The 25,075-nt window shown below is 38.2% G+C and overlaps 1 protein-coding gene across 1 annotated transcript in view; it reads right to left on the reverse strand.

Moving 5' to 3' along the window:
• Positions 1 to 25,075, reverse strand: part of STT3B (STT3 oligosaccharyltransferase complex catalytic subunit B) — a 75,694-nt gene that overhangs the window by 13,568 nt on the left and 37,051 nt on the right. The window contains exons 6-10 of the mRNA XM_067561845.1: positions 12,298 to 12,396; positions 11,164 to 11,310; positions 8,199 to 8,247; positions 7,038 to 7,192; positions 5,069 to 5,280 (exon numbers count right to left, since the gene is read on the reverse strand). Coding sequence (XP_067417946.1) covers positions 5,069 to 5,280; positions 7,038 to 7,192; positions 8,199 to 8,247; positions 11,164 to 11,310; positions 12,298 to 12,396 — 662 coding nt within the window. The remainder of the gene's footprint in view (positions 1 to 5,068; positions 5,281 to 7,037; positions 7,193 to 8,198; positions 8,248 to 11,163; positions 11,311 to 12,297; positions 12,397 to 25,075) is intronic.

Consider the following 25,075-nt stretch of genomic DNA (forward strand, 5'->3'; position numbering starts at 1 on the left):
ATATCCTGACTTCAACTTAGCAAGTCTGTAATTGTGTTACTGCTTGCACGTCACTTCCTTGTTTATGAAGCCCTTTCCAGTGAAGCCAAAACGCTAAATAAGATGATTACTTATCTTCATAACTGTTGTTCTTCAAGATACGTTGCTCATGTCCATTCTAATTAGGTGTGTGCATGCCACGTGCACAATCACCAGAAGGCTTTTTCCCTAGCAAAGCCCTCAGGTCAGTGCAGGTGCCCCCTGGAGTGGTGCCTCCATGGCGCTGTATATAGGGTCCTGCTGACCTCCTTAGTTCCTTGTTGCTGGAGTGCTCCGATAGAGGGGAAGGCGAGTGGATCTTGGACACGAGCAACATCTCAAAGAACAGTTACAAAGCTAAGTAACTGTCTTTTTTTCTTTCGAGTGCTTGCTCATGTTGATTCCAATTAAGTGACTGCCCAAGCTGACCCAAGGTGGAGGGGAAGTGAAACCAGAGACAAGTTGAACATGATCAGTTGATAAGCCAATGCCAGCCAGGCCTGGAGAGGTCTGAGCTGCAGCCTCGCATGCTGCACCACGTATGTGTAGGAAGCCATGTGAACTAGGAGTTTCAAACAATTTTCTTGCTGTTGTGGTCAGAAAGCAGCTCAAGTCCCTTATGATGGAGCCCACAGCCTCTAAGCAAGACACGGGCAGGAGTGCTCTCGCCTGAACCGAGTATAGGACTGCCCCTATAAACTCCATCTGCTGCGTAGAGAATAATGTTGATTTGGGCACGGTTAGCTGAAGATCCAGATTGTTGAAGGTTGACCATACCAGGTTGATTCGTTCTAAGGAGCATCCTCTGACTAGCTAGTTGTCTAAATATGGAAACACTTGCACCTGATGGTAGCCGCCTTGCTGAGGAAGCATCGCCATACGCTTGGTGAAAACTCGAGGGGCTGCTGACAGTCCGAAGGGGAGGACTGTAAACTGATAGTGAATGTGGTTTAAACACAAACCTGAGGAACCTTCTGAGAGACGGAATTATCGAGATGTGAAAGTAAGCACCCTTTAGGCCGAGGGTAGCATACCTGTCTCCAGGACGGGAAGGATTGCGGCCTGGAGCACCTCCAGTTCCTGCGGCTCCCCTGAAGCCTCTCTCTCATTAGTTCCGGGTTCTGTGCTATGATCTACTCTTCTCTCAGTGCTGCGGTCATCATCCCTCTCGGTGCTGCAGGGAGATGGTTGCGGTGCCAAAGGCCTTGATCTCCTTGTGTGGGAAGCAACAGAGTACAACCTCCTGGATGAGGATCTCTGGGCCTGATAAGCCCAAGGAATCCAAAAGGGCCACTGTGGTGGCACCTGCCACTGAGCCTGTCATGGTCCCATAAGAGGGGTTTGCCTTTGCCCAACTCTGGTCACGTCTCTACGACCAGTGCCAGCTGCACCCAGATACATAGGACTCTGCCTCTAAGCCAGGTGACTGTGACTCAGACTGTACAGACCACGGTGGAGCAGAGGACAGGTCTGGGGAGCGGTTCGGAGGCAAGGGTGACTGGTGCCATGCCATAGCAGGCTTGCCTTTGGATGACACCATGATGGTCTGTGGTGCTGGAGGGCTTAGTTCCTGCTCCTCCTTTCTGGTGGGGGATAACTGAGCCATCAGGGCTATTAGGTCCCACACTACATCAAAGTTGTCTGGGGTCGAAAGAATTCAGCTCCCCCACATGGCTCTCCTTATTGGGTGAATCCAATGGTACCAGACTCAATGGAGCCCCTTGTGGGCTGAAGTTGACAGTGCCAGTCCGGGCAGAGAGGGCACCAAGTGTCCAAGCATGGGATGCACCTGAGTCTTCTCTTTCCATGCAGGCTTCACTGTTAGAGAACGTCCCCTGTCCGACTTCAGCTTCTTCTGCGGCACCGGGAAATGGCAACGGTGCTGGAGAATGCTGGTGCCCCCTTGGTGCCAAGTTCCTTTTTGGCACCATAGCCTCTCTTATAGAAGCCAGCACACTTTGCACCAATGTGCTGTGTGCCAAGTCAGAACTCGGCTGAGGGTGGAGTGCTGTCTCCATAAGGAGATGTTTAAGTGACATTCTGCTCTTTTTTTGTCCCTGGCTGGAAACCCCTGCAGATCTTACACCTGTCTGCTTGATGTGCTTCTCCAAGGCATTTTAGACAGGATTCGTGCGGGTCTCTTCTTGGCATCAGTTTGTGGCAGTTCCTGCATGGTTCAAATCCTTGGAACTGAGGCATGTCCTGGTCCCGGGGAAAAGACTGGAGGTGAGGGGAGGAGCCCCCCAAATGAAACTTAGCTACAATTAATGACTAACAAACAACTTTTTTGGGGGGCTAGGAGGAAAGATTGCCAGACAGAGGCAAGAAGCTCCAACGACTGTCATGGGCGGTAAGAAGGAACTCAGTTGGTGGCAGGTCAGCAAGGCCCTATACACAGCGCCATAGAGGCACCACTCCTGGGGGTGCCTGCACTGACCAGATGGGTACTGCTGAGGGAAAACCTTCTGGTGACTGTGCACATGGCACACGCACACACTTAATTGGAATGGACATGAGCAAGCATTCGAAGAAGAAACCATTTTCTTTAATCCATAGACTACTACATAATCTCCAGGGGTAAAATTCACTTTCAATAGGATTTAGGCTTCTGAGTTACTTTGGCACTTTTGAAATTTGTCCCAGGTGAATAACTCCTGCGAGGAAACTGGGTCTGAGCATTGGGAGATTAGAAATGGGTGCTTAAATACAGAACCATTCTCACACTGTTTTCCTGGGCAAATGACTATGCATTGCCACTATGAATGACAATGAATAGTCATTGGGTCAGAGGAAGATAGTGAGAATGACTCAGTAGTCTGGTGTTTAGGCACTCACCTAAGATGTGGGAAGTCCAAGTTCAATAGCTTTATTTATCCACAGTGGAACAGCATGTACAGGACAGACTGAATGAGAACCTGATAACTCTGGACTAAGGGCCTGATTCAAAGACCACTGAAGTCAGTGGAAAGACTTGAACTGAACTGGGTGTCTCAGGTGAATGCCCTAACCACTAGACTGAAATTTCTAAGCAGGTGGCTGTCACCACCTTTTCCTCTTCCAGCCATTTGGTGGATGGCATCTAAGTCCTGAAAATATTTTTGGCTGAAACTATTCGGCAAATTCATGTCAAATTTGTGTTGGCAAGGAAACAGACATACATTCTGTATAGCTGAAGCTTTAAATGTAGCCCTCAATAGAGCACATTACCCAGAAATAAAGACAGATACGACCATCACTAAGTCCACATAAAATACAGCAACAGTTACAGCTGCTAGGTAGGTACAGATAGGACAAAACCATAGGGACCACCACTGCTAGGTGAATCATGGAGCAGTGATGGATCTGATAGGACTCCCAGTTTACAAATTAACCTGGTATTAGGTCGGCATACACTATCAATAACTGGTACACTTGTAACACCAACCCATTTAATTCCTCTGATTTCCATACCAACAAGCAGATTTGTAGTCTTTGTAAGGTTTGAACTGCAGCCAGTCTGCATTTAGTCAGATCTCTCTCTCAGGCAGGCAGGGTGAGTGTAGTGAGACTGCAGAATTTAGTTTTGTTGTAAAGACGATTCAATTCCTGATCCAAAACCCACTGAAGTCAATGGGAGTCCTTCTACTCACTTCAATAGGCTTTCAATCAGGCCCTTAACTCAGAATTATCAGTAGAGCCCTGCAAATCCATGGAGATATCCAGGGATAATTTTTTTGCAGATGGTGGATGGGATGCAGATCTTAAAGACGGCGAAGCAGTTGTCTGCAACTCATGGCCTTGGAGGCTGCTTCCCTGCCTTTGAGATTGGGGGGGAGGAAGGGGAGAGAAGAACTGGCCACCAATCAGCTGTTCCACAGGGCTCCCCTGCCTGCCATCAGCTGTTGGGCAGCTGCCTGGAGGTCTGCCCCCCGAACAGTTCATCAGCAGTGGAGGCTCCAGTCAGGCTGGTCTCCAAACACCTGATTAGGGGCCCCAGAGCTGCAGGTGTGGATGACAAGACTGCAGATGGTGATCAGAGGTAAGCTGATTGGAGCGGATGCAGATCCACATTTGAGCATCCACGCAGGGTTCTAGTTATCAGTGCACTGATAGTATGCTTTAGAGCATATTGTCCTCTACTGCACTCATATACACAGTGAAATGGGTGAAAAGACAGAATCTGTATGGCTAATCCTTCAGGAAAATGAACTTCCTATACTACCCTTCTGGGAAGAAGGACCAAATACATGGAATCCAAAATGGACTTATACTTGGGTGACTGGTGTCTTATTGGTGGGTGTCTGTTAAGGGTTAATATTGAATTTCTTTATGCCAGTGATCCAGTCCAATAGTAGTTGATACACAGATGTAAAATATACTGGGCAAAAAACAGGCTGTGTTCTGACCTTCTAGGTGTTTCCCAGAAATAGAGTAGAAAAAAAAGCTTACAATGCAATTTTATTTTGTAAATGTGTATATTTGGAATTCCAGGTCAGATTCTGAATGCTGAGTTCAGACAGATAGGAGATACAAGCTCCTTTTTGCACCTCTATCATGACCAGCAACCTTCTGCTTTTTCCAGTGTTGTGCCTCTTAAGACAAGGTTGATAGTTGTATCAAATGTTAAATACATTGACTTCATTCTTATTTAAGTCCAAATCCCTCTGTACTTTACAAGGGATCAGAGTTAATAGGAGTAAGAAGAATTCTCTATGCTACACAGCCCTCATATTGTAAAATGTGTAAAAACTGAACAATTAAGACTGGAATCCAGTAAAAGTGTGTAGGGCATCTTGTTTAAATTAATAATAATGCTTCAGACTTCTACATGACTTCTCACCCAAGGATCAACAATCCCACAAGGTCTTTTATTAATTTTATAATAATGCCTTAGACTGCAGCATTCCTTGGTTTAAGGGGGAGAAATGTAGCCTGTCAAAGCTGTGAGGGTGAAACTCTGTACCTTAAACTATATTGGCCCTTGTTATGAAGGCCAATAAAAGATCTGTAATGCTTAGTATAATAGACCATAAGGATATATCAGCAATGCCTCTGATTATCTTTTGCTCACCTTGTCATACAGATTGCCTGGGTTTCTTTTGTCATCTTCATCACTGCTGTCTTCTATTGGTGGATTTTCCCTCTTCATATCATCACCCAAATAGTGCTCAAAGACATTGGAGAAAGCAATTGCTGACAGCATACAGACCACTGGAGTCAAAGTCAACATCAGACGAACCATCACACCAGCAAAGTAAACAGCACTGATTGCATACAGAGCAACTGCAGAGACAGAAGTCCACTAATGACATTTAGAAAATAACATAACATGCAGCTATTCTCAGAAGAAATCACCATGTCATTAAATTAGCCTCAGAAATAAAGATACTATCCCCTAAAGGGGATTGAGAACATTTTGGTATATAACACACATTTATAGCACACATCTTGTTAAACGCTGTGAAAAGTTCTTACTGAATAGTTTACAAAGACAGTATTGCATCTACATACATCCCTTTTATCCCCAAAAAGCTTCTTAAAAATCTAACTTTGCAGCCTTTAGTGAGAATTAGAGCCCAGTTTTGATATTCATTAACAGTCTATGGTATCTCACCAAAAATGTATCTTCCCACAGCACTCTAAATGAACTGGTAGAAGGAAGGAAATTTTTGTGTAATTTCATTTGACAAAACTACATCAGCTGAATGTCTTTAGACTGGATATTTTACTGAAACAGAAAAAATAATAATTTGCAAGGAATTATATAAAAATTGATGTGAATGTAAGTCATGACATATGTAATCATTCCATGAGATTTTGCAAATTTACATGGGTTTGTCTACTTTGCAATTCCAAGCATATACATCCAACCACTTAACATGGTTTTGCTAGCATTGTTACAAGATAAATCCTCCCTTCCTCCCCCAATAGAACAACGTTATCATTATAGAATACTTTTATAATAGTAAGAACACTTTTCACAAAGAAAAAACATCCCTGCACATGCTCGTCAGGGAAATTGTTATAGGAACAATCATTTAGACATTGTTGCTAGGACAGTTTCAATCATGTGGACTGTGTCATAAACGTTAACAATTTATTGTTTATGGAAAAGGAGATCTGCAATGGAAATTGTCCCAGAACTTCACTAGTTTAATTTGGAAATACTGAGATTCCCTAAGGGATTATATGATTTAAGTATTAGCCAAGAAGTGAGGTTCCCACCCCTGCACTCCGGCCCCTTTCATGCTGGATTAAAGAGGCTGGACCAGCATTAAGGGGTCCTTAAAACTCCAGTTCTGGCTGGGAGAGAATTCTGCTGGCACAGGTACTATAGATCAGTGTTTCTCAACTACCGGTCCATGGACTGGCACCGGTCCCTGAGATCTCCCTGACACAGTATAGGAAGCCGATCTCTGGTATCAAAATGGTTGAGAAACACTGCTGTAGATGACAGGCTAAGGCTGTCTTCGAAGGACCCCACCGTAAGCCATGGAGTAGAGAGTGTTCCAGGATCAAAGCACACAACACTGCAGATATTCTGGGCAGTGTTGAAACCCATAACGCAACTCTGGGAATCTTCCATAAATGACAGAGGTTTCTCCTGACCCTGGAGCAGCCCAGGATAGAGCGTGTGCAAAGGTGATTTAAAGTCACCTTGGCCTCTCCCCCTCAGTTGCAAATTCTATATGGCATCTTTAAAAGGTGCAGCCAGAATCTTACCCATGATTTGTAAGATCACAATATGTAGTACCATTACTTTAGCTGCTACACCGAACCATATTAAGAAATAAATTTTCAGTCCTATCTTTTACTGGAGATAAATATTTTCCAAGTCAAAATGCTATAAATTGTGTTCAGTGCTATCTGGCAATAGCAAGCTTTACAAAAGTGTCTTTATGCACCATCCCAGCTGTTAAAGCCTTCTTCTCCAATACAAACTGCATATCACCTTTATTATGGGATGCAAAGCACACAAAACAAAGCAAAATTTGGATAAAGACAAGATTCTAGAAAATAATTTTTGAATATCTTCTTACCAAAGACTCTTTCATCATTGATGTTTTTGATACAGAACCATAGCCCTGCTGGGAAAGTACACACGAGAATATGTAGATCAAAAAAGAAGGAAACCCATGTTGTAGGCTGATGCTCAGACACAGAGGCAATGATCGGGATGTGAATTTTCGCATACCTTGTTTAAAAAAAATTCAGTTCAAATTATTTTGGAATGAGGAAGTTGTCAAAATTGTATAAATCAGGAATTCCGAAGCAAATTAAAATGTTAAGACTTTATTCAGCAGAAATTTGAGGCATCTTTTCAACACATAATATGGTCCCATATCCCAGCGGTCCTCAATCTTTTTCTTTCTGAGGTCCCCCCACAATATACTATAAAAAATCCAGGGCTTCTTTTACCATGTGGGGGGAAGTGCCGGGGGCTCTAGCCCCATGGGTGCTCAGGGCTCTCGGCTTTTGCTCCACGGGGGATGGGGGCTCCCTGAAATTGGCTCGCAGACCCTCAGGGGACCAGACTCTTGTTTGTGAATTGCTGCCATATCTTATGATATTCAGGAGACAGCCAGTTTGGACACATTATTCATTTTTAAACGCCAATATTAAGGACTCTTTCTGTGGTAGTCAAAAGTATTATTAAAAAGGTTTGCTCTGTCCCCCGCCTAAACGGTAAACCAAATTCAATAGAATCAAACACTATGTTGCTAAGCCATTTTTAATTTTGGAAATTCATAATACAGCTGACCAATTGATTGACTTGCAGTACATCCCTTTAAGTTCTTGATGCTGATGGTTTCAAAGAGCTCTCCCCCTTCCCATTTTATCAGCGCATTAAGTTATCTTTGTTAGCTACTAGGGTCAGCCTTTACATAAATAAACCATCCAGTTTGGGCATTGAAGCTCTGTCCTTGTTTACACTTAGAAATTACATATGTTATATACTCGGTGCAGACTAGGTCAGATTGTGTTAATATTATGTCTGCTAGTAAAGGGAAACACTCAGCACAATGTCAATGTTTGGAACTATATTGGTCACACTATCAAGACAGGCCATGTAAATGCTCTCTCCAAACAGTTTGTGGAAAATTTATATACGAACTTTTATTGATGGGAATGGGGTGGAGAGTGCGTGTTTTATGTTTCAACAAGATAGATAATGCATAAGTCCCTCTATCCCTACTTACCCAGTGTCCCACAGTGAATAAAACCTGCCACTCCATGGAGCAATGTAACCTGAAAAAGTTAAGGAAAAAGACTACTCTGCTTAGATATTTAATTATAATGATTTAGCTATTTCTTCAAATGTCTTCACAAGCATATATTATTACAATGAAAGTTTAAACAAATACATTTAAAACATTTTTTAAAACTGTCATGAAAATTCATATAATCTATAGAATTATTTCTGTGTGAAATATACTTGCTATGATACACAGTCTACATGCATAACCAACAATGATTCTCCTCTTAAGGGACTAAGAATTCTCAGCCTTACAGGACTTACACTATACTGTACAAGTTCAGTGTCATCATCAGCATGCACAGCTCAACAAGTCATCAAGAGGTGTAGTAGTGGCTAAGACACATGTCCCAAAAATCAAAGACTCAGCCTATAGCCTTTGGAAAAGGGAGTCATTTAATCAAAATAAAACAGAATAGGCTACCTAAATACTTTTCTTTTTAGTATCTTAGCAGAAAACTTGCTAAGTACTGTTCCTAAGTCATCAAAATTCCATCTAACATTTGATTTCTGTAACACCATCACTGCCGTATCGCTATGCAACAGTAAATGCAAAAGTTACTAGTATTTGGACACCCTGATTGACACTTTTACATAAAGTTTGACTTTTTTAACATGGCTCTAACACAAAAAGAAAGCGATGGATTATACTGTAGACCTCCCAGCCAAAAGAACTTTTAAAGGTTCTATTTTATTTTTCCTTCTCCCGTCACATTTCAATTTGTCATTTAATAAAAATAACATGGAAAAATATTAAACTGAAGCATGTAAAAAAAGTTATCTTGAATCCTTATGGCTTTATGCATGGAGTAGGAAAAAGTTCTCTCTTGTCTGCATTTCATATGAACACAACTGATTCAAAGTTTTAATCTCTTATTCTAGAACAGGAGGTGGTGAGGGCAAATTTATGTGCATGAGTTTATTTTTCCCTAACCACACCTTTTGTTTATTAATATAAACAAACATTTACCCTCTCATTAGTATTTGTTATACTCTCTATAGATGTATAGATTATCTAGTTTTACTACTGCTATGTTGAAATGTACTGTAGATTCCTACAGATACCCCTTTCCCTCTAACTTAGAGATATAGTTTAGAAGTGAAACTCCAAACCTGAATACTCCTGAATGTTTTGAAAATTAAGATCTAGGCTGTGCAGCTCATTTCCATCTCTACTACTTTCTACTATGATTAATGCCCTGCAAAAAAAATTTTTTTTTAAACATCAGAGGCCAAATTTTGTCTTTATATATCAGCCTGAAAATTTCCACTGAAGTAAGTGGGAGCTGCTCACATGTATCTTAAGGCAGATCACAATCTAGCAAGCTGTGGAAGCATAAAGAACATCTGGTAACATCTATATTTGTTCTTTTCGTAACTTTTTAGCTCAACAGCAAAACAAATAAAAAGTTTGCTATTCCAACCTAGAACACTAAAATCAATAACTTTTTAAAAACAATTATATTATATTATACATTATTATATATTACAATTATATTATAACCTCATGCAGTAGTCCTATAAAAGAAGTATTTATAAAATCAGAACCAAGCATGCAGTTACTCTAATGATGTTTTGGGTCTTGAGAAAGGTGGCATTTCAGGGAATAGAGGATGATGGCTTTTCATGTCAATGACAAGGATCCGTGCAGTTTTTTGTATGTTCAGTACTTTCTCAGATGTTCAGTTAAGCCAGGAGGCTAATGGACTTCAATTTGAAAAGCAATTAGTAATGTGTGAATTATGGATTTGACGACATCAGGGTTCTGATTCAGCCAATATGGGGTACTGGAGCCTCTCTTTTTTGTTGACATTTTCCAGAATTTAAGTGTTTATTAAAAGAATAAAAAAGTAATTCTAGCAGTTATGGTTGCTGAGATAGCCTCAAAAAAATGAATGGAGTGTAAAAGATGCTATGCCAGCATTTGTAGAAGCTGAAACAATAACCAGCACATACAAGTCTCACTTAATGGAAGTCAAGCCTAAGGTATCTAGCAGAGTCCAGGAGTGTATATGGACCCCAGTGAGAGGGAGTTGAGCTCAAAGAGCCCTGAAAGTCTACATGATCATATTTTGAAGATCTGTACAATTGATTGTGAGCAATATCACTTGTGGGTGGAGCTTATTTTGTGGGTAGGGCTTGGAATAGTACTATTATCTTTCTATTCTGACTTCTGGTCAATATGAAATGTATCCCCAATTTTCAAAATTTTGAACTGTACAGTACATCAGGTCTCTTCCATTCCCCCCCATCCCCCCAAACCTATTTTATCTGTTCCTTTTCATTATTTGAAAAAGTGATTTATAATAGTTTACAAAGGCAAGGAGCAACTCACAGTAGAAAACTACAGATTTCCTAGATTGACATTTTTTTCTTATATAAATTTGAACTTCAATCTTCAGCGCACTGTGAAATATGAAACAAATATGTTTTATAGAGCACAGGCACTTGCTTGCCTCATTTAAATATCTTCCAGGCATGTAACAGAAATGATAAGTTAAATACTTTCTCTCTTAAAAGAAAGAAAACATGCCTAACAACCCACTATACCTTTAACAGATTGCCGCTGACCAACTGGAATTTCATTATACTGATATTCTCTTTAGGCTTTAGTTATCTATTTTAGGTTCAAATTTGGCTGAGGTCACACATTAATGTGGTGGTCTCATCCTAGCCTACATCAGACAGTTGTTCACATCACAAAAAATCCTGTCCAGGAGGCCCAGAATTGGAACAACTACTTTACAGGACAGGCCTAAAGTGTAGTGGTGGAACTCTAGTAATAGCTACCTAGAATCTGTTCACATACTGTTTAGCTTTAGTCAGACGAGAATTATCCCACATGAATTTAAAAGCATTTTTATCTTCACTCTGATGTACACACACAGTTCTCATTTGAAGTCTCTTACCTGTATATGTCAAATAGATGACACTCAGGAATACAACACCAGCAGCTAGTGACACACCCAAGAAGAACAAGGTCTGAAATTCTTGCTTTGTTAGTCTGTCTCTCAAATACTGCAAAAAAGCATAGGCTTGCAGCAGTGCAAACACACCTGGTGAAAGAAAGAGGAAAACTCTAGTTTAAATTCTCAAATAGAACAAGTAATAGCTGGTATAGCTGTAGAATCCTTGGATTATGTTGGAATTCTGGGAAACACAATGCATGGCTTTTTAAGAAGGCTTCTGCAATGCTTACCCTTCTGCTCAAGAACTAATTAACACCTATGCTTAGCTGAGATGTAATTCACAAGACTAATTTGGAAGTTAGACCACTCAGGTATCTTTAAAGAGTTATAAGTGTTGCTGTTGATCAAGGGACGGCACTCCTCTCTACTGAGTAGTCAAGGGACACTACTTTCCATAAGATTCCCAATTTATCATCATTGGCCCTTGCCTCAAATGACCCACTCTGCAAAAATCTAACAGGTCTCCTGAAATCAAAATACTAGATGGTCTGTATCTTAGCACAAATGAACGTACATTTTTATACTAAAATTTTATACACAATTTTTTTTATACAATTTTTTATACAAAAATTTAAACTATGAATGCTAAAATGTAAAATCCTTCACCCTGAAGGTTTCATACTAAGCTATTTCAGAAATGCAAGGAAGTTTAAATTATTTATAAATTCAGTTGTTTAGTAGAAATTATATGCCATCTACCAAACATTCCAAATACACCACCATTATTGATACTTAAAAGCCACATTATATTCTAAAATTACACAGTTGATCTAGTAGTAAACACATGACTCAGAATGAGAAATGATCAAGTTTAATACTGGTAAAAGACTTGCTAACTTCATTAACTCTCACAGAAAATAATAATGTAACAATTAAAAAAGGAATCTCCCCTGCTATTTAGTAAATTGTAACATTTTCTATCCTACCAATTTAACTAGCTAACATGTTTCTCCTTAACAACCTACAGAATACAAGGTAGTTACACAGCAGCTTTTTTTTTTTTAAACTGCAAATTCATGGGATTCTTTGATGCACTACGTATTTTGGAAATAAAGGAACTTTAGTTTTTCTTACCTGCAGCAGCCATGTGCTCACTTGTTCTAATTGGCTGGAAGCCCACAAAAGGTATCTGCATGGATAATATTAAGCCCACAATGTAGAAAGTGCTATATGCTATAGAAGAGAAAAGGGGGAAAAAGCATGAATTACTACATAAATACTTCAAAAAGCCTTCACTACATCTCAAAACAAAATTTCAGTTTTCCTTCCTCTCCCCCCACATCTGTAATGATACATCATTACAGAGCTACATCATTTAGGTATTTGTAGTACTCATTTATATTTCTAAAGATTTTTCTTCAGATTTACCCTGAAAAGATCTTGACAAATTTCACAACAAGAACACACTCATGGCAATAATGGTTCTCGAGAAAGCAAGGAAACCACTGCTACTTAACTGACAAAAAACGTTATGTTTTTGCAAATCATGAAAGTTAGAGTACGTTTTTCTTCTTTAGTTTGCAAGGTAAACAAAATCAATAGTCCATCTACCCAAGACATGCTGTAATTTTCCTTGTCTGCCCTGCCCTCAACAAAGAACTGATATTTACAAGATAAGTGGCATGAGAAGCAACAGAAGATACATTCCATATGAAGAGATATGGAACAGATTGGGACCATTTAGACAGGAGACAAATGAAGTATACAAAAGAATGAATGGCATAATTAATGTAAATCAGTATACCTATTTGCCTTTCTACTAATACAAGAACAAGGAAATATTCAATTAACTTGAAAAGCAACCCAAAAAAGTACCTTAAAAAAACAACCTCAACTACAATATACCATATATATTTTATTTTAAAATTTGAAACTCATTAAACCACTAAGAATTGGAAGCCAAGAATTCAGCAGGATTGGGAGGGGAAAAAAATTAGATTTTACATGGACAATAAGAACTTCCACAGTAAATTATTAGACAAAATTAGGAGCATTTTATTTTGAAGGGACTTCATGCTATTATGCTTCAGGACATAAACCATCTACACACTGAAGAGACTTAGGAGAAGCTTTCCATTATGAGCACGTTATTCCATCACTGTCCACTACAGGGCTTCTTACAAGTTTCCCTGAAGTATCTGGTACTGGCTAATGTCAGAGACATGACTAGAACTAGCTGGACTACTGGTCAGATCCGGTATGGCAATTTCTAAGTAGAATTAGTTTTATGCTCCTGATTTTAAGAACCTACTGGAGGTATGAAAGGATTATGGATTCCATGATCCTAGTAAATGTAATTCAATGTAGATGTCACGAGTCCACTGCAATATTAAAAAGCAGGATTATGGTGCTACTTTTAGTTTGTTTATGGCAGCCAGAATTTTAAAAAGAAAGAACTATATATAGAGCTATTATGCAGCTGTATAGTAATTAGCACAATAGGGCCTCTATCTTAGTTGGGACCTCTAGGCTTTCCATTAATACAAATAAATTCCATTGTCAGAGATGAAACAGAACAAAAGTAGCAATGAGAATAAAAAGTGCTGGTTAAAACTCCATTCCCCCCATTTCACTCCCTCCCCAACACAACCCTACTACTTCAGCCTTTAAACAGACATGGGCAATAAAGTGGGCTACCAAAATGTGGGCTACCAAATGTGTCTCTGGACCAACTAGACTAAAGTGTAGCAAATCAATGTTTTCAGGTAAACATTTATGTTTCATTACAAGACAAAATCACATTAAGATACAGGTAAGATAGAGAATACATATCTGTAATTTTGGGTAAAATACATTAGCGGTATGTTGTATTTATCCCCCCAAATGAGCTTTATAAACCCAGAAAATTTAGGTTTAAGATTTAAACAAACAGAAATCTAAACATATTGAGTTATGAAATAAACAGAGCACCAAAACAACCTTAATTTGTCCTGTAGTGACACAATGCAATAATATAATTATGATTAAGGCATTTGTGTTTGTAATCCCAGATTAAACTCATTAAAAAAACCCAAACCATTTCCCCACTACTGTCGCTATTGGTTTCACTACTTTTTAAAGTTAAAAATGTCACACGTGAACACTAAAAAAAGGAAAGTTAAACTATTTTGTAACATTTCTAATGATTTGAAGATTGGTTGTGCCAATTTTTTATTCAGGCTTTTGGAACCAGATTCACCTGTTTGCCCTGGTTGTTTTATATCACTGTGGAGTAGTGCAAAGCAAATGGGGTGTACATGCCAGTTTACCCCCACTTCCTGTCCTCCACATTCCCCTACACATGTCCTCTCTGGCTCCTGCATCCTCTATATTTGCCTGCACACAAAATCCTCCACATCAGTTTTTTCCTACATGCATGTGCACACATGCGCACACATTTACTTCAGAAAAACTCATGAAGATTTGCTTCCTTTTAAAACAGAAACTATGACTATGTGCACTTATACTTAAAACTTAGAGATAATGAAAATACTGTCTACAAAATTGCCAAGAGAAAAGCTAGGAGTAAAACAGACAGATTGCAAACAGGTTCAATGTTATAATAAAAAAGTCAATTTGCCAAAGGAAAAAATCATTTGTGTAACATGGCTTCAGATAAAACTAAGTTTTAAGATTCTAGATACAAAGTACCCTTATACAAATTTAAAGAAAAACTTAATTTTTTTGCTGCTTCAACAAAAAGCTTTTGTTGGGAGGGGGAATGAAAATATTAAAATGCAGCAATAAATTTACCACCATCATAAAACACGACTGATCTCAAATGAAGAAGTTTTTCCTCTTTTTCAACCTGCTTTGTCCTTTCCTTAATTTCATCCCATTACTCTTAGATGTACTATTTTTGTCCACGTTGAAACTTCCTCTTCATTTTTTGGTGTTTGCACTTCTCGAATATGAAATTTTATTTCAGAAGGTGGAGAAAGCAACTAGTGGAGAAGCTAGTCTAGATTTGATTTTGACAAACAGGGATGATCTGGTTGAGGATTTGAAAGTGGAAGGCAGCTTGGGTGAAAGTGACCATGAAAAGATAGAGTTCATTATTCTAAAAAATGATAGGAGGGAAAACAGCAAAATAAAGATAATGGATTTCAAGAAGGCAGACTTTAGCAAACTCAGGGAGTTGGTAACTAAGAGCCCATGGGAAGCAAGTCTAAGGGGAAAAACAGTTGAAACAGTTGGCAGTTCAAACAGCTGGCAGTTTTTCAAATAGACATTATTAAGGGTACAAGAGCAAACTATCCCAGTGTGTAGGAAAGATACTAAGTATGGCAAGAGACCACCCTGGCTTAACCAGGAGATCTTCAATGAACTGAAACTCAAGAGTCCTACAAAAAGTGGAAAGTAGGTCAAATTTCAAAGGATTAATAGAAAAACAACACAAGCATGTATGGACAAAATTAGAAAGACCAAGACACAAAACGAGATTAAACTAGCTAGGATATAAAGGGTAACAAGAAAATATTCTACAAATACAGTAGAATCTCAGAGTTATGAACACCTCGGGAATGGAGGGTGGTCGTAACTCTGAACAAAACATTATGGCTGTTCTTTCAAAAGTTTACAAGTGAATATTGACTTAATACAGCTTTGAATCTTTACTATGCAGAAGAAAAATGCTGCTTTTAACTATTTTAATTTAAATGAAACAAGCTCAGAAACACTTTCCTTATGTTGTCAATTTAAAAAAAAATTTTTTTTTTAAAAAGTAGTTTATGTTTAACACGGTAATGTACTAATATTTGCCTTCTTTTGCCCCCACTACTGCCTGATTGTGTACTTCCGGTTCCAAGTGAGGTTTGTGGTTGATTGGTCAATTCGCAACGCTGGTGTTTGTAAATGAGTTTCTACTGTACATTAGAAGCAAGATGAAGACCAAAGACAGGGTAGGCCTATTACTCAGTGAGGGGGAAAGTCAATAACAGAAAATGTGAAAATGGCAGAAGTGCTAAATGATATTTTTGTTTCAGTTTTCACCAAAAAGTGATTGGATGTCTAACATAGTGAACGCCAGTGAAAATGAGGTAGGATGGGAGGCTAACATAGGGAAAGAACAAGTTAAAAATTAGACAAGTTAGGTCTTCAAGTCACCAGGGCCTGACAGAATATACATTAGAATATTCAAGGTGCTGACTGAGGAGATATCTGAATCATTCGCTATTATCTCAGAAAAGTCATGGAAGATGGGAGATTACAGAGGACTGGAAGAGGGAAAATATGGTGCCAATCTATAAAAAGAGGAATAAGGACAACCCAAAGAATTACAGACCAGTCAGCTCGTTGCCTTGTCTACACTCAAAAATTAGTTGACCTACCATAGGTCGACTTACAGCCTCCGTAGTAATATACTGTGGTGGCTGATGTCCACACTACCCTCCTTAGATCGGTGGAGTGCGTCCTCAACAGAAGCACTTCCACCAGCCTAAGAGGGGTTGGGTGGGGAGCTGAGACACCAGGTTTTCAGCTCCCTGCTGAGAGCCCCACAGGCTCCCATGCTCCCAACAGGCTGACCCCCCTATTCCCCATTGGGTGTCAGCCCCGGGCTTCTCCCCTCTCTTTTCCCCGCTGGGAGCCAGTGAAAGTCTTGCCCCTGGGGAGTTGGGTCCAGCTGCCCCAGCTTCTTCCCCGTCCTCCCCCTCCCTCGCCTGGTCCCCAGAGCTGCCTTGTCAACTTCTCCACCACCGTGAAATTGACAAAGCTGCTGCGAGCTGGGGTCCATCTGCCAAGAGCTTTTTGCCCAGCTGGTTTTCTGGTGGAGACACAGGACATGATAACAGTTTCAATTACATAAAAGGTTGTTACAAGAAGTGGGGGAAAAATTGTTCTTGTTAACGTCTGAGGATAGGAGAAGAAACAATGGGCATAAATTGCAGCAAGGGAGGTTTAGGCAGGACATTAGGAAAAAGCACTGGAAAAAACTGCCCTGAGAGGTCATGGAATCTCCATCATTGGAGGCTTTTAAGAACGGGTTAAACAAACACCTGTCAGGAATGGGTTAGTTATTATGTAGTCCTGCCTTGAATACAGGGGACTGGACTAAATGCCCTCTTGAAATCCTTTCCAGTCCTACACATCTATGACTACGTGTAGATCCTTAGATAGAGAAGTACAAACTGCCTACAAACCAATCTTTCCCTCTAAATCAATTACTAACACACACCAAATTTGATAACATATTTCAGTATTAAGGCGTCCACAACTAAATGCAGCACTTCAGGTCTCACCAGTGTCATATGAAAATGGACCATTGGGTTCATTTTCTTGGCCTCTGATAGTGATGTCTCTGGATATGCAGCACAAAAATTGCAGCAATTAGATGCTTGCTACCAATTTGTTATGCATTTTTGTTTGTTTTGTGTCAATATTTCTCGTCCTCTAGGTACCGTTGTAGTATTTGTATTTTCTATAACATTCAATACCTCAATTAATATTCTGGATTTCTTCTCTCAATTTGGTCTATTACCCTATTAAGTGAAGACTTAACAGGTTAATTACCTTTTCTCTTAAAAAAATATTTATCAAATCAACTTTTTCCAGGTCTCTGCTACCAGTTACGTTCTCCAGGACTTCTCAGAAATTGTCTTTTGTAGAATTTAATAATTATTAATCTATTTTCTTATACTGTGCCTGATAAATGAAGCCCAGGGATAGATTCTCCTTTTGAAGCATAATATTGTTCTCTGTAACTTATGTTTCATTGTGTCTCCTAATGTATACACCAGGACACTACGCATTATATCTTCAGTAATTTCTAATTTTACAATAATGTGCCCAGGAATTTTTCTGCAGCAGATTAGATTTACAGTAGATTTACTTATTTTTCCCCTCTTATATCCTTACCTGAAGTATTCTGTCACTATCGCCATCATTATAAAATTGTATCTCACTGGCTTGGTAAATCCTTGAGATATGCCATTGCTCTATTGTCTTCCTTTTCTATCTCACCTACGACTGCACCCATAGCATCAACGTTCCATTTGTGAAATTCCACATAAAGTTTCAGTTATACCCATTAAGCAATTTGGCATCAGTATCACTTTTAGCTCACCTTGCTTCCCCCATTCTCAAGTGTACAGACCTTTAAATATATTATTCTGTATCTTTCTAGAACCTTTTATCATTCAAATTGGAAGTACATGACATTTGTCAGTAAAAGCTCAGCCTCTATTCTCTTTTTTCCTAGTTGAAAGCTACCTAACTAGTTCTCCCAATTCTGAACCCTGGAAATTGGCACCTCATTTACATAAGGAAAAACGGTAAACTAGCCATGTAGCTGTTCATCTCAGAAAATCTTATGAGCACTGCTCACCATTACTAGTGACTCTACCTTAACTTGGTATCAAAGGGATCTCCAATACAATTAGCTGCTTCAACCCAGGATTCAGTTCTCTAGTTCCTGAAGTAATTCTTGATAACAAACACTCTTTACTTGTATTGTCTGTTCCCATGTGGCTTACAGTAAGTTGAAGCTTCCACACAATTTTCAGGATTTACTTTAACCTTGTCACTTCTTCCCTTGGCAACTGTGGAATACACTGGCTATCACTTTACAAATACTCTGAGCCACTTTCTTTGCTACGGTCCCGCAACGGGCTCCCGAAGGACGGATCCCTAAGCCCTCACAAAGCTCTAGTGAGTTAAATGAGGATCAATCCATGCAAAATTCATGGAAGGATCAGGTCCTATATGTATTACTGGCATTTCTGTAGCTTCTAGGAGCCCTGATAAGGAATTAGGGCCCCATTGTACAACACACTGGAAAGAAAAGTAGCTAAAATAACCAGTTGCAACAATCAAGATGACTGTCACCTTTTTTGGTTCTAGTGGCTTCCTTTAAGCATTTGCTTTTGAGCCCTTGGTCTGACTACTATTTGATCACCTGCTGTACCCAGGAAATATATTTTTGCTATAACACTCAATTTTCAAGGAATTGTTATAAATCATTCATAACACCATGAAAACATTGCAACACTGCCATCCTGTGGAATAAGAGTAACTGACACTCATCAGTGCATTTCATACTTGTCTGTTAAACTACCTCAATATAAACCATCACTTTTAAAACTGCTCTTATACCATTGTAAAGTTTTCTAAATAATTTATTCTTCCCCCTCCTTTATTCACCACACCACTCCTTCACCCAAAAAAGTTTGGGAAAAGCAGAAAGCGTGATCATCAGAGTCAAGATTCTCCCTTTCCCAGAAGTGCATAAGAATTCTTGAAACAGAAAAAGAAAACCTTGGTGCACTGTGCATACTGCACTTTGATACTTCAGTTCACACTATTTAATTTCTCCTTATACTATCTATTATTAAAATTCCTCCAAATCCCTTCATGCTTTGAGGATCCCTAACACAATTTTTAATCCCAACTGTATTCCACCCTTGATGTTCCACAATGAAGGCAACACACAATCCTGTTTAATCTGGAAGTGACGGTTACCAGCATAAGACACTCTCACCTCTCTGAATTAGATACTTAGTTTTCTACATGGCTACCTGTTTCTTTCTGCCTGGAAGAGAAAAAAACAGCAAGGCTTCTAATTCAATGATGTTATTTTATTAGAAATCTATATCAAAATTTGCATGTAAGAAAATTATTTCAAAGCTCTGAAGTTCACAGATTTTTAAGGCCAAAAGGGACCATATTCTGATCATCTAGTTCTAGTCTAACATGCTGCATAACAGAGCTCACTGAATTCACCCCTAACTTCATAATGCCCTACTGGTTTGTATATTCTTTGCAAGAACAAGAAATTCAATCTGACTCATGTAATCTAGTATAATAATTTTTAAAATGAATGAGACCACCACAAAAAGTCTATTCTGCTGAGATTAAGCAACTTTCACAAACCAAGTTCTGCCATAATTTTAGTTGCTGTGCACTGCACTAAATCATGAGAGAATAACCTGCTGAAAGTATGTTGGTGACTAAACCACTGCTGGATACATTTCTGCAACCAAATCAATGCACTTTCACATCTAATTATTCTCTTTGATTAAAGAATATTCTAGACCCACAAATATTAACAACTCAATCCTAGGACAAAAAATAAAACTGATAGCTGGAGGTTAAAACATTGATGAGTTTAATAATCCCTGGGTTTTGTTTTTTTTAAATATGCTGCTTTTCAAATTATAAAATGCTAGTATGGAGGACAAGGAATAGGTAATTTAAATTAAATAAATGAAAAGATCTCCCTGGATTTAAACCTCGAATAAGTGTGTTCGTTTACTAAATAAAATTGCAAAAGAGTGTTCAGAACTTGAAAAGAATTGCAGAGTCAAAATTCACAAGTTAATTCAGGCAACAAATTATAGATCCTCAAAGGTGCATGAACGTGTCCTAAGGTATAAAGGTCTTCCCCCTTGCAAACATAAAAACATACAGTGCAAACACTGTATTATTAAAAAGTGAAGTAGGAGAGATTTTTATGCAACAATTTAGCAAATCATTTGAGATCACAATCAAGAGTTTCTGCTTCTGGTCTGGAAATGTCATTTGCCTAAAAATCATAAAATATCCCCAATCCTGGCAAAGAGTTCATGTTCTGGGAAAAAAATTGCCTGTTAAATGATCTTGAATCGTACTGCAAGGCAAATTAGATTATGCCCCATTAATCTTTATATCAGCGTATGGACATCAGTGTAAAAATCCATTACATGGTTGTTCAATATTTTTTGTTCAAAAAACTGACAAATGCTTTATTTTGTACATGCCTTTCTATATTATATTGGTTGGCATATTCATTTTAATTACAAATACAGGATTAAAAATACAGAAGCTCAGGCTGTTTGCTTGTTTTATTCTATAGATCTTTTGGAATTTTTTTTTAAAGAACTATTAACACGGCAATGCCATAAAGTTCAGATACTGCTTTAGCCATTGCTATCTGTCTCAGCCTATGAAATGAATTTTACATATATCATGGTAATTTTGTGAGATGTAAAAAATGACTTTTGCATTGACATGAATTATTAGGCATTATAGACACTGTCTCATTTGCAATCTAAGATCATTCTTTATGCCCCCAAAGTTGTACGGGCTTTTGTAAACTGGTTCTCTTATCTATAGTGGTATGTCAGAAAAACCCACTTCCCTTTCAAGCAACTGTCACAGATATGCCTGAATATTTTTGATACTATTAAAAATATGCTATTAACCGTACCAAAAACTGCCACATACTGAAGTTCTGATTTGATATCAGATACACATTTATCATTTGTCTATCTGAAGCCTTTAACACACCTTCAAGATATAAGCTATAAATTAAAAGTGCAAGAATATAGTCAACTTCCCATCATACTTATTCCCCAAATATATAGCAACATGTATATGAACTCTATAGATCCCAATCATCCTGTACATTAGGGTTACTTTGTGCCTCTCTAGCCAAGTAAAGCAGTTTTAAAGGTCAGCAGAGATCAGACTTTCAGAGGTTTTTTTCCTCCTCCCACATCGCCAATGGAGATCCTTGAATGGCAAAAGAGTGCCATTGTTGCTTCTATCAACCACAGGACTGAGGACTTAGGAAGCATGGCAGAAAAAATGGAGGAATACAGCTAGACTATCCCTAAATCCTGGCAATCCCTGGTTGATTTATCAGACATGTCTGATGGCAGTCAGCATACATTAAAGTAAGCCCTTAGTTTGGTTTAATTTGCATCAGGAATCAAGTTGGTGCAGACACACCTCAGCAACAGAAAGGTACTACTACGCAGTCATCGCTCAGGTATTACGCCAGCATTTTCAACTGCTTAAAAACAATTACACTTTAAAATACTGTAATTACATGAGTTTGACTTCCTCTCTTCCACATGGTCTTTTTCTCTAGAACATTCAAGGGTAAACATGTAAGATGACAATAGCAAGAGGAAGTGATACGTAACTCATGCTAAGCATAGATTATCCTCGTACTACATGGCCAAAAAGTGGAAGGAGGAGGGAGAAACATACTGTTTTTCTATAAAGTGACTTGGCAATTACACTACTCTTATTCTCTTATAAAAAGGGTTTCTACAGACTGAATAAAGGTAAGTCTAACTAAGTATACTGGGAACTGTAACTTTGGTTATTGTTGGTAACTATGGTTTCAGTAGTTAAATGCATCTATCACTGTTATAAAAATATTGTAACTACGCAGAACCTCTATCCTTTTTCAAATGCTTCTTCTAAAATAAGGGTTTGAGGCTTTCATGATGTCTTTGGGAAGATACCAAAGACTCTGAATTAAGGAATACATGTATCAACAACAGGGAAAGTAAGGTACTCTTTTAGGTAGGCCTTTGGAATAAACTGCAATGAACTGAAATTAGTAGTCAGAGTGTTAACTTTGGCATGTCTACGTCATGGCACCGTAACTATGCCACTGCAGTACCAAGGCGTTTTATTGTCTCTGTGGTTAACTTCTACATCCCCAAGTGGCAGCAGCTAGGTCAATGGAGGCATTCTTCTGTCAACCTAGCTGCATCTATATATGCAGTTAGATTGGCATAACTGCAGCTCTCAAAAGGTGTGAATTTTTCACACCCGAGTGCTGTAGCTCTGTCAACCCAAGTTTTAAGTGTAGACCAAGCCTCTGTTTCACTCAGTGAAGTCTGGCTAATGCAGCCACAGGCACTGGTCAACTGGGTCTTTTTCCCCTCCTCCTGCCTGCCTCAGTATCTTTAGTGATCTCTCACTGCATACAGCATTTCAGACTCCTGTTAAAGTCTTTTTGTGATTTTTTTTTTTGGGTACAATTTCCTTTACGAAAGAGGTGGGAAAGAAGAATTATAGAAAAAAGTAAATGTTCACATCATCTGAAGTACAAATTACAAAGCTCATTTCCAGCATGAGTTGATATGTACTCACATTTTTAATGGAGTCCACACACTGTATTATACTTTACACATCCCCCAGGAAACTGCTTATTAAATTATTCTATTCACAAACACGTACATTTTTGGATCACAGCAGCATTGCCTGAATTAAAAAGTAAAGGCATGACCAAATAAAAGTTTCTAATTTTATAACGCAAACATTTCCAACTATGTATAGAAATTGACCACAAAAACAGCATATATATATATATGGATCAAAGGATGCATACTATACAAATGCTCAGTTCATCCTGATTAAAGTCCCATTAAAATTAAGTTGACATGAAAAATGTGATATTACATAAAGCATGAAAAAAAAATCAATACCTTCTCTTATTACTTCTTCACTTACTAGGAATTTAAGAAATGAAATGAAGACTATACCCACACTCCATTGTCTTGATAACATTTAAAACTATGTTGCACAAAACCAACTACCCAGAAAGATCAGTTATGTTGTAGAACAGATTTTTTCTCATTCTGTTCATGGCAAGTGAGGGGTCTTGCTTATTGCCAAAAAGCCAAACTCACCAGATGTGAAACAAGACTGAGTAAAAATGTGCAAGAAATTTTAATCAATTTAATATAATTTTACAAAAATATATATATACACTTCTATAATTATCTTCAATTTACAATTAATTACACTCTAGATCATGGTGAAGCCCATAATACTAGACAGCTTTACAGTAGTTAGTGAAAGAGGTTCACTATACCCCAAGGTGGATAAAGGTTTTTTAAAATAGATTTTGTTTTTAGAATTTCTATTAAATGCATTTTTCTTTTAAAAATAAAAATGTCAATTTAAATGTGAAATTATGATAACCTATGTAAAATCCTAATCTAATAAATCACTTAAATTAAATAAATATTAAAGCAGAACATAATATGATGTTCAAGTTTTAAAAAGAGAAGTCAATGAATTTGTGAAAGTCACTGGCTAAGCACCTGGAATCAACTTGTTGAACTGCTAAACCCGCTTTTGATAGCTGTAACCTCTTCTGCAGGTGCAGAGAGAATATTTTCATTTCAGCTTATTCAACTAGTGTTCAATGATTAGTTCATTCAAAATTGAGAAACCGACTGGGAGCTGGGGGAAAAAAAGCAGGAAAGCTAGTTTTCCTCTTTCAATCTATGAATAGAGATGTGGTGTGAGAGGAGGAAATTTACCAGTTCAAAAATCGTGAAGGACATGATGACCAGAAACAATCAGTTCAATTCACTAGCAAATACTACTGTCTTTCTTTAAAGAATTGGCTAGTTTTAAATGCAAGACATCACAAACTTTATTTTCTTCCCTTATATATCCTGCACATTTAATGCAGGTTTAGTTAACTAATAAAAACAATTTTAAAATGCTCTTTTTGTGCATCTTTAATTGAATTCCAATTTCTATCTAAATGCATCTCGACACAAAAGAGTAAAAAATTAGAAACGTCATTTTTATTATGTAAGAAAACGGCAAATATGTAAAAATTAAGTATCTGAATAAATTTATGTTTCACTATATAACTGCTTAATAAACGTGTATAGAGATAGTGTATCCTCCTGTGTACCACCAAATTATACCAGCCAATGAGAATCAATTATTTAAATCAAGGTTTCCTACTTGGTGATTTAAATCACTTTAATTTAAATCAGTTCATCCTGCTGAATCTCGCATCCCATGAATGCAACAGCGTAAAAAATCCAGATACACAGGATTAGTAATAATGGGATATTTTTTATTCTTCACTGAAAATTTATTTATGATTTATTGATTAGCACACAACATTACGCAGGAAGAATCCCTGCCCTAAGGAGCATACAATCTTCTGGCTAAAATTTAAGCCTTTGTAATGTTTATCGCTCAGTGACAAAGTATGAAAACACTTTCATCATGACCATTGCATATAATTTTGTTAGTTCTGCCAGTGATTTACATAAAGACATAACAAATGCCAAGCAGATCAATTAAATACTCTCAAAACACTATTTACAACTGCTTGAAAGTGATG

Source organism: Emydura macquarii, unplaced genomic scaffold (assembly GCF_026122565.2).
Source record: "Emydura macquarii macquarii isolate MOO-44397 ecotype Brisbane River unplaced genomic scaffold, CSIRO-AGI_Emac_v2 contig_2422, whole genome shotgun sequence".
Taxonomy (NCBI): Eukaryota; Metazoa; Chordata; order Testudines; family Chelidae; genus Emydura; species Emydura macquarii.